At 35.8% G+C, this 10033-nt stretch overlaps 1 protein-coding gene across 1 annotated transcript; it reads right to left on the reverse strand.

Moving 5' to 3' along the window:
• Nucleotides 4131–9205, reverse strand: LOC18604967 (kinesin-like protein KIF18B). Its single transcript, XM_007037695.2, has 7 exons — nt 8092–9205; nt 7175–7448; nt 6365–6415; nt 6182–6274; nt 5729–6094; nt 4807–5478; nt 4131–4486 (listed from the first exon to the last, which is right to left on the reverse strand). Exons 1-7 carry the CDS (start codon nt 8940–8942, stop codon nt 4448–4450), a joined length of 2346 nt encoding a protein of 781 aa, XP_007037757.2. The 5' UTR covers nt 8943–9205; the 3' UTR covers nt 4131–4447.

The raw sequence follows: 10033 nt of genomic DNA on the forward strand, positions 1-10033 counted from the left end.
AAAAAAGAAAAATCAAAACAAAAACAAAAACCCAATTCCTGACAGAAGAATGGCCTTTTTCCCTATATGTTGACTACTTTTCACTTTTTTGATTTCCTGCCGGTTTTTACAAACTTCACTCTTACATGTTGTACAGTTTGTGGACCTTTTGTAGTTTCACCACTCAAAGTACATCCCCCACAAAGTCCAGTTCACATGAAATCATCTCAAATCCCATCTTAGCAGATATTCTTTACAATGGGTATTCATTTTTATCATCAAATATGTGTTAAGGAGTTTGAATTTGAAGGCCAGGATAATTATCCAACTTTTTTTTTTCTCTTCTTTAGTCCCAAAAAGGGCTATGTTGTTCCACTATACCCTTCTCCTAGTTTCATGGCTTTCATACCCGAGCAAAGAAATGAAGAAAGAAAAGAAAAAGGAGGCCAGTAGCAGCCCCCCATAGGGGCATTTTCCCACAGTGGGATGTGGGTTACAGCTAGGAGCCGAAAAACAAATCCGTTAAGATTACACGCACAGGAATCGAGGGTGTGGTGTTGTTTTTTTTTTTGATCATCTACTCATCATTCTTCAAAAGATTCAAAAGTTGCTTGCTGCACTTTAAGTTTGGCCACTCTTTGCTTTGCTTTACACCATTATTACTCCATTGAATGCAGACTTATAGCCTAAAGTTTTGCCCCCATCGCACAGTTTGTGCAGCCTATATACTAAGCCAACTTGATCTTCAGCTTTGCATTATTTTTCCCTTTTTGCGGCTTTTCTATAATTGTGCTACATTGTTGCAGGCTATGTACCAATGCTAGTTGAGCTCAAATAGAGGATGGAGGTTGGACAATCGACTTGTGGAGATCCCTATCCAACCTCACAAGGCATTATTCATTTTTATTCGAAAGACTCCCATTTTTAGTACAAGTTTTATTTGATGGGCGAGGCATGCGCCCGTAGTATTACACTTACACAAGTGATAACCAGAAGCAATAATGGAGTAAATAAAGGAAAAAAATACAATGGGGTCCGAGGGTTTACTAATTTTACAGAAGAAAACAAGTAAAATGACAGATGGGGAAGAGCAGGCGTGATCTCCTCAGGTGCCAAGACAATATATTTTTGACAAAAGTAGTTGTCTTGTATGCAATGGAAAAGCAGACACTTCGTGTCATTTTCCGGAGTAAAAATGCGGATGAAATGTCCATATTTGTGGGGAAAGCACGACAATAATGTCCCAAGGGCATTTCCCTAGCTGCTTCTTCCCCAACACCAAGCTGCCTAGTTGGAAAAACGAAGTTTGTTGCAAAAGCAAGATTAGTGGTGGGGAAGATCATCAAAATGATGAGCTCAATTAATGAATTCCATAGCCATAGCCAATAGGTGAGGTTAATTAATTAGTGGGTTTTTACATATCCCAAAGTCTACCACATTTTCATGATACCATAAGGAACAAAAAGTTTTATCAAGTGACATCCATAATTTTCTTATTCCTCATGATGTTTTCTTGCTTTTTAACCCCGTCATGACGTTTTCATGTAAAATTTGGGACAGTAAACTGTACCTGTCTGAGTATGCATTTAGCTTGCTTATTAATTAGCAAGTGCAAGTATTCTTACTTAGACTTGCTAAGTATGATTAATATATATGATCTACAACTAATATATACAAATGAAGCCACATCTTAGCCATAATTTCTCATGAAACTCCTGCATGCCGTCAATAGTTTTGAACTGTCCCTGAGGCACAGCATGCTTGAGATTATCTTCTGGTACAGTGACTTTGGTCACATTGTCCTTAATACGTCCCTGGGTAATGTGGTCAAGAACACTGATCTTTGACCTTGGCAAACAGAAGGAAGCGTGATCCAGGCGGAGGTTTTATGAGCAAATCCGCAAGTTGATCTCTTTTTGGAATGGAAACATGACATACTTGGAGCTATTTTTTATCAACTTTTATCTCTCAAAAAACACGAAAAACAAATCGATAGCTGTGTGCTTCATGCGGGAGTGAAGAGATAAGATTAGAACAAACATTCGGAGGTAATCCAACATTGGTCTCCAACCTTACAACCTTTCTTTGAGGAATGACATTCTCAAGATTTGTGGGAATGTGACGTCTACAATAAGAAAATGAAAGTCATCTTTCACTAATCAAATGCAAGAATACCCTAAACCCACAAATTAAATATTTAAATTTCTAAGAAAATGATTCACTTTCCTACTCCCAAACGGGTCATAACAAAAACTGGTAAGGATAGTCCTTGCATAAGCCAAAAGTTTTTGTCACAAAAGGCTACATTCTTCGATCACATGTCCTAAATATCAAGTGCATTTACCACTGAGGAAGCCACTGCGATTAATGAAAATAAACAACATTTAATTTGTTCATCAATTGGATGTCAATGACAAAATTTTAATCAGTTATCCGTCTAATTAATGTGGCTTTAAATAATTATAAATGGATCCAGATAAGTTTTGGATAGTAAAATTAATATCAAACACAATTTTCTATAAGATTTAGGTTTGAACGTTAAGATATTTGTTATCTAAAACCGTTTATATATTAATTAATTTGGATGTGGATATCTAAAAAAATCGTTTAAAACCTTAAGGTAAAAATTTTTAAATTCTTGCAAATGTCATGGTATGTTGTAATTTTGTTATAACTGGACAAAGTAATATACATGATTTTTCTTAAGTATTGAAATTATAAAACTTGATAAAGTAATATATATATATATATATATATATATGTATATATGATTTTAGATTGATATTTCATTTCATATGTAATTGTTTTTTTTTGTTTGAATTTAGAATGAGGTCATCAATGTTGGGTTTATTTTGTAAAATTAACAAATTTATTTACTTTTCTTAATACATTTGTAATCTTATATTATAATTTGTAAAATTGAATTTTTGGGTTGAGTTACATCAAATTTATGTTTTTAATCGAGTATCTCCAAATAAATGATTTTAAATAATTAAAAGATATCACTAATATGTTTTGATTAGGTTATGGATAGTTAGAATAAAATTTTAAATGATTTTGTTTAAGCTTCAAGTATCTCAATAATAAAGGGTTTAGATCTTGAACATTTCAAAATAAAGAGGTACTTTATCCACTGTCATTCCTATTGGTCAAGATATAATTACATCATAAATTACTACAAGTATTTTGCAGTAGCACATAATATTGATGAGAAACAAACATAGCACTAGTATATGTTAAATATAAGCAACATGATGAAAGGTTCTAGATTATTTTTTTTAGGTAAAATACCCTCACCTCTTTAACTTTTAATTACAATTCTAGATGGGTTTATTAGTTTTTAAATGGACACTCTTGTCTAAAAAATAGAAGCACCGTTAACAGAAATAATGAAATGATTAAAATATTTTTTTATTTTTTCCCTTATTTTTTTCTCAAACAATGTGGTTTGCTGGCAATGCTCTCATTCACTGGCTGACCACCCCACAACAGGTGCTCCCCAAAGGAGGGAGCACCAGATCGGTGTTCCCACTCTTGAATTTTTTTTAAAATAAAATTATATAATAGTAATATTTAAAATTAATAAAGAGTAAAATTATTTTTTTAATATTGTCACGTTATCAAATAAATAAACATTAACGATTAACTGACGGTTGGATCTATATGTATAATGTAAGATTTTTTTTTGGGTAAAGTGTTTATTTCAAAAACTAGTAGATCTGTTTAAAATTTCGATTAAAACCTAAAAATTTGCAGATGATTCTAAATTTAAGCAACGTGAAACTTATTAACACTTAACAGATAAATACTGCTGTAACCGTAAGTGTAAATAAGAGATGGTAATGTGCACCCCTAAAAGGTAATTATTAATAGATGGTAATTTGTACCCTTAAAACAACTAATCTTTAAATTTGGTTCACGAATATATGACGCTCAAAATACAGCAGCACCAGGCCAGGCAAATCATGGTTGAAGATAATGAAAGGGCTTGTCCTGGTTGTTTGCCTGAACCCCGTGATACAGAGATCCTCCCAACTTGGTTTCCAAGCAATTGAAAATTCACATATTGCTTGTTTTAACATGAGCTGCCTGAACATCTAAAACGCCTATTGATTGAGATCATCTATGATCCTTGTGTTGAATGGTTCCTATGAAAATAAGCATCAGTGTTATTGAATTCTGAATTAAAAAAGGTACATAAATATACATGGATTTTTTGGGTCTCCAGATGCTCCAAGAGCTTCAAATCGAGAACGGAACTCTAGTGGAGTAATTGCTGGTGACCTTAATGACAAGAAATCGAATGAGAACAAGAAAAGAATCTCTTTCTAGTGGACTACAAGAAAAACAGGGGAACACCACTTTGGCAAGCAATAACTTTTGCTCGGTTGGAGAATGTCATGGGAGGAAGAGACACTGTCATACCACCACCTCCTTTTTGTTTTCTAATTCCATTTCTTTCTCTTGATTACTTCAGAGCGTGAGGTCTTTGGCGAGAAAATCCTGGCTGCATGATGTAGTTGGCGACGAACGTGTGGTCCAAACATAAACACCAACCAGAAACATGGTTAAGGCAAGCTGCATCAGCTAGAGAAGAAATAAAAACTAATGGATGAAGTGCCATAGGGAAGAGAGAACTTGACAACGAGTCCTCTATATTTGGGCACGCGAGGAGCAGCCCTCTAAAGACCAAAGTCATTCCCTATTCCAGGTGGTGGCATTGTAGATACAAAAGTACATATATCTTTTATGTGTATGCTTATGAGCTTATAGCAAAACGAACCAACTCAAAATAAAAGAAAGGGGAAGGGCGAAAAATCACCATACCTGAAGTAGCATGGAGGGAGCTGCAACAGGTTCTGAAATGACGTGGCTTCTAGTTTTTCTTCTATTGAGTGTAGTGACCGATGGGCTGTTAGCAGTTGTTATATCCCAAAAACTTCTTTTTTTGGTTGTTGGGACTGGTGATCGAAAACGATGACTTGGGCTCTTCAAGTCCCCAGCACTTGGTTCCTTTGGCCGCAAGCTAGCCCGTGTGGCAACCCTCTTAACCCCTACATCTGATGTTTTTTCACTCTTCCTTGAAAGCTCACGAATAACATCATCTTTCTGCTTTAACTGAGAAGCATAATCTTTCTTCATTCTCGCCATTTCCAGTTCCAATGCCTTCACAGTCAGTCTAAGCTCCTTAACTGCTTCCTCTGCTCCCCTCTTTTTGGATTCTGGTGTGAAACAGTTTCCTGTTAAGAAGGTGGATCTGGGTCTCCTTTTCTCATTTGGTTGGGCAGTAGATGGAGGAGTCATGAGAGATGTAACTGAAGAAGGGGTTGGAGAAGCATTTGCAGCCAAGGATTGTGCTTGAAGGGTTAGCAACTTCTGCTGTTGGCGTGCCAGTTGTACTCGCAATTCACGATTTTCCTTCTGCAGTTCAAGCAAAAGCTTGGCCTGATCAGTTCCAGATTCAGGTACTTCAAGTACCTCCTCATTTGCCTCACATGCCTGCAAGTGTAAGGAAAACATTTTTTACAATTATTTCTAGTAATTTATGAAAACCCTTTACAAGAAAAAAAATAAAAAACATGAATACTTAACAACAAATGTTTAGGGTTGTTTAAAACACAGTAAAAAGATTAAACTTGGGAGAACCAATGTTTAAGAAGTATAGCATGAAACAAAATAAACATAACTTAGCAATAGATGCAAGCACAGAAGGTTAAATTTGAGAAGAAAATGAGCAAAGATTACGAACCTTGGTTCGGATCTCCTTAGCTCGATCAGCCCAATGTAGAGTATTTTGTGTTTCACCAAATGAGAGATTGCTTGGACTGATGTTAGCAATCATTACAGTGTTACAAGCTCCACCTAATGAGTCCTTAAGGAGTTGAGTGAGTTTTGAATTTCTGTAGGGTATGTGTTTCTTACCCTCAACAAGGGCATTGATGCAGCTGCTCAGTGCAAGAAGTGACCGATTAATGTTGGCACCCTCCAGTGATCTAAGTGTTCTCTGATCAGTTGCAAGGGCTCTTTCAGAACCAGCAAGATCGATGAGTGAGAGCTTCCCAACTCTGTTAATGACATTCATTGAAGCATCTTTGACTCTATATTCAATCACAACCTAGATGAAAAGCAACTCAGGTAAATAAGAACATCATAAAACTACAAGAACAAAAAAAGTTACTAAGTCACACATTATTATGGGTACCTGAAGAATTGCATGGGATCTTGAAGATGTTTCATTAGCGCGAGTTGGTTCAGTGGTTCGGTTTTGGTTTCCTCTTTGTAGCAGTGCCATCACCTGCCGCAACCCAGTAAAACAGTTATTCTACTTCTATTCAATCAATTGTCTAACCTTCTAATCTATGACAAATGGAATTAGGAGATTTACTTCATCCGTGGAATAAGCCCTGTACTGTGTAAGACCTGCCGCTACAATTCCCTGCATTACATTTGAGCAAGCACTTTTCTGTGATAAAATGAAGGCATTTAAAATCTGGAATTTAAACAATATATAGAAGACTATAAAGTGGTTACAAAATTGTTAGTGTTTGCTTAAATAGTTTTCGAAAGTAACAATATTTCCTTGCATTTAATGACCCTGCACCTCAGCATTTAGCTAAATGGTTGGTGTATGATCCCACTTCGAATCCCCCTTCCCCAAATTAAAAAAAAAAACCCCACTGTTCCTTCTTGAAACTTCAGTTATGAATCTGTTATGAAGGAAAACATAGGGGAAATATATTTCTTTGTAATCGGTTAGGTGATAGCATGGAAATATAGAATTGGATGACAAGATATAGCTATATTACTTGCCACCAGCATCTCTTCTAGTCTGAAGAAAACACTTCACAAAGATCAATTCTGATGATTTTAGGAGAAATTTAATCAATATAGTGGACAATATGCTAAGTTTCCAAAATCAGACAATAATGTGGTAGTAATTTACTATGAAGTTTCCAAAAGCAAGTATTTTCTGCAAATCTCATTTTACAATGGACAATCTGACATGTTAATGGAATAAAAATAAGGTTACTTTACTATCCCAAGGTCCAAAAGCTTAGCACTTAAAAGGAAAAAAATTCTTTCTCTACGACATACAATTATAATAGTACGGTCATTTTCATAAAATAGAATTGCTGGGAAATACAGTTACAGTGGAATTGAAGTGGTATAAATTTCACGGCTGTTAAGAGCAAACCTGCTTATCTTCTCTCAGGACAAGAGGTCTTCCAGGAGAGAGTAAATCCCTGACAGTTTCATTGTAGACCTCAAGATAGGAGAGATGAACCACATGGTTTCCATCACAGCTCCTCTGTCTAATCTTTGTGAAAAGATCCTTTATTGCCAAAACCATCACCCCTGGATTATCCACGGTGCCCAGCATTGTATAAGTTTTTCCAGCTCCTGTGGCACCATAGCAGAACACTGAGCCATTCCTTCCCTGCAAAACTGCTTCAACAAGGTCTGCAGTACTGAAAGTTCAAATGGGTTGTGAAGAAGTTAATTCACTGAAAAAAAAAAAGCAGAGAAACTTAGATACATTCAATGCATATTGATACATAAGTCTTGTTGAAGAGCAGTAGCATTTTCTACACAAAAGAATCTTATCTTCCCTTCTGCTTGCTTAGCAAATGCATTGAAGAAAACAGAAACGTCACTGAATTATGTTGAAAATGGTAGATAATTCTCCTTTCTGGAATTGGTACAACTAATAATTGGGATTTCTAAAGTTATGGTTGTTATTATTTGTTTTGAATGCTAAAGAACCCAGAAACGAAAGCAACACTCGATTTTTCATTACAACTAAATACATTCTTGCTAAAACAAGTCAAAACAAAGACAGAAAGCCAAATTGAACCTCAAACATAAATCTGTGTCAGCTATCAAGTGAAGACAAAGCTAACAGCTGGTCTGAGGACTGCAAATACTTTCAATTAATCGTTCAGATTCACAACCAAGAAATTCTTTTTAAATCCATTTTTAAAATGAAACTTTTACAAGCTTCCAATCAGTTAACACAAAAATACAACCAAATAAAACAGTGTTAAGGGGCAACACAACTGCAATTCATATAAAAATGGATCAATGCATGACATCTTTTGAGCCATAACTTACGTGGTGGTATAAACTTCATGTTGACTAGTGGAATCCGGGAATGACGCATCAAAAGTAAAATGCCTGCCTCTAAGCCTCTTTAGTCGAAGATAATCATTCTCATTAGCAAACTCAGTCAAGTAAACATCTCTCTTATTCACAATCTTGACACAACACCTTGAACCAACTTCCTTCTCCTTCTTAGCCATAGGCCTAAGCCTTACAAACACAAGAATTCTACTATCATCTCCACCCATTGTCCCATTTTTCTCAGTGCAAGAAATACTCTCTATTTTCTCCAATTCTTGCCCATTCCTAGTCCCTCCCATTGACAACTTCCTTGCCACTGTAGTTTTCACGGTAGTCGTTGTGGCCTTTCTTGTACAGGAAGAAAACCCAAGAATCTTATCCGGACCAATCAAAAGATTCTCCTTTGCATCATCCAAAGGTGGTTGGGGCAACACAAAAGTTCTAGTCACTGTAGAATTAGCCATTGCAGGCAATGTAGTCATTGTGTTTTCTCTCATAACATTGTTAAACTTGGAATCTTTTTGCTCTTTCTCTTCTTTTCTCTCTTGTCTTTTGCAAGATGTGAGAAGATCAACACTTGGGTGAGTTGAAAAACGCTTCTCTTGATCAGGTTTCGGAGACGAGTTGTTTCTAAGAGCTGCAGAAGCTTTCTTTTGTTGCTCATATAAAAGAGTTAAAGCTCTCATTTTTTCCTTCAACCCATGATGCGGGTTCCTCAGTGGAACGTTGTTATTATTAATATTACTCACCTGGGTTCCTTCTTCTTTTTCATTTGATCTGCTGCATCTGCTACTTCGCTGCTCTTCTTGGCTGCTGATCTGAGACCTTGTTGAAACTGGCATTCTATGATTTTTACACTATCCAAACATGCCCCAAGATGGATTTTTCTTTCTTCTTTTTTGAATACCCAATTGGCAAAAACTTCCGAAAATGCAAGAAAGATGGAAGGGAACTTCTTTTTCCTGGAAAAATCAAAACTTTGGGAAATGATTGTGGGTTGGAGAAGAGAAAGCTATAAGCCTAACTAGAACAGAAAGGACATGAAAGAGAGGGAAAAGATCAAAGATTGGGGAATATGAACCGTTGGTTTGATGATGATATCAACGGTTGGTAGTAAAGCCGGGAAGGTCCGTTCTTTTTGAAAGTGAAAAGCTATTCTCACTCCATGTTTTTGATTTTACATCGTGCACTGACCTGACGGTGAGAAACGGCAATAGCAAAGGTAGAGTGGAAGAAGCAAAAAGTGGAGGGGTAGTAGTAGGGGTTTTAGCCCGTTTTTAAAAATTTGAATGGGGGCCTTACAACGGTCAAAAATATTGTCAGGGGCCCAACGGTTAGGTAATTCAGAAAAATGTGGGGTCCAATTTTGGAAATTTCCTAATGCCAGGGAAAAACACACTCTTAAGCTGTTTTGCTTTCTAATTAATAATTGCCATTATAATTAATTAATAAATTGATCATGGAAATCCCACCACTGACCACACCGTAGATTGCTGCATTTGTTTTTTTGTTTTTTATTTTTCCCTCAAAAGAATAACCACGGTTAAAGTAAAGCAGTAATTCCATTTTTCTAATTTGGAACTTTTTTTCTTAAATTTTAAAAGTCAAACCCTAGATATTATTATACCGTGTTTGCTGAAGCATTTAGCTTAATGCGTTTCCTCTGATCTGATGATGATCAAGACAAGGGCAATCAAAAAAAAGGAAAAAAAAAATTCAATTAAGCTCTGGTCAATGACCTAACCAAAACTCATTACTTGTTAATTAATGAGTTTGATTTGCTCAAGGCCGAAGCAAATATTTATATTTGGTTAGGCATGTGGATTTGAATTGCTATAACCATCCAATTTAAATGCTACATTTATTTTGTCTTACATTGTAAGGAAAGATTCTTTTAATTTAAAATAATTTCTTTAATCAGTAATTTTTTTGG

This window comes from Theobroma cacao, chromosome 3 (assembly GCF_000208745.1).
Source record: "Theobroma cacao cultivar B97-61/B2 chromosome 3, Criollo_cocoa_genome_V2, whole genome shotgun sequence".
Lineage (NCBI taxonomy): Eukaryota > Viridiplantae > Streptophyta > Magnoliopsida > Malvales > Malvaceae > Theobroma > Theobroma cacao.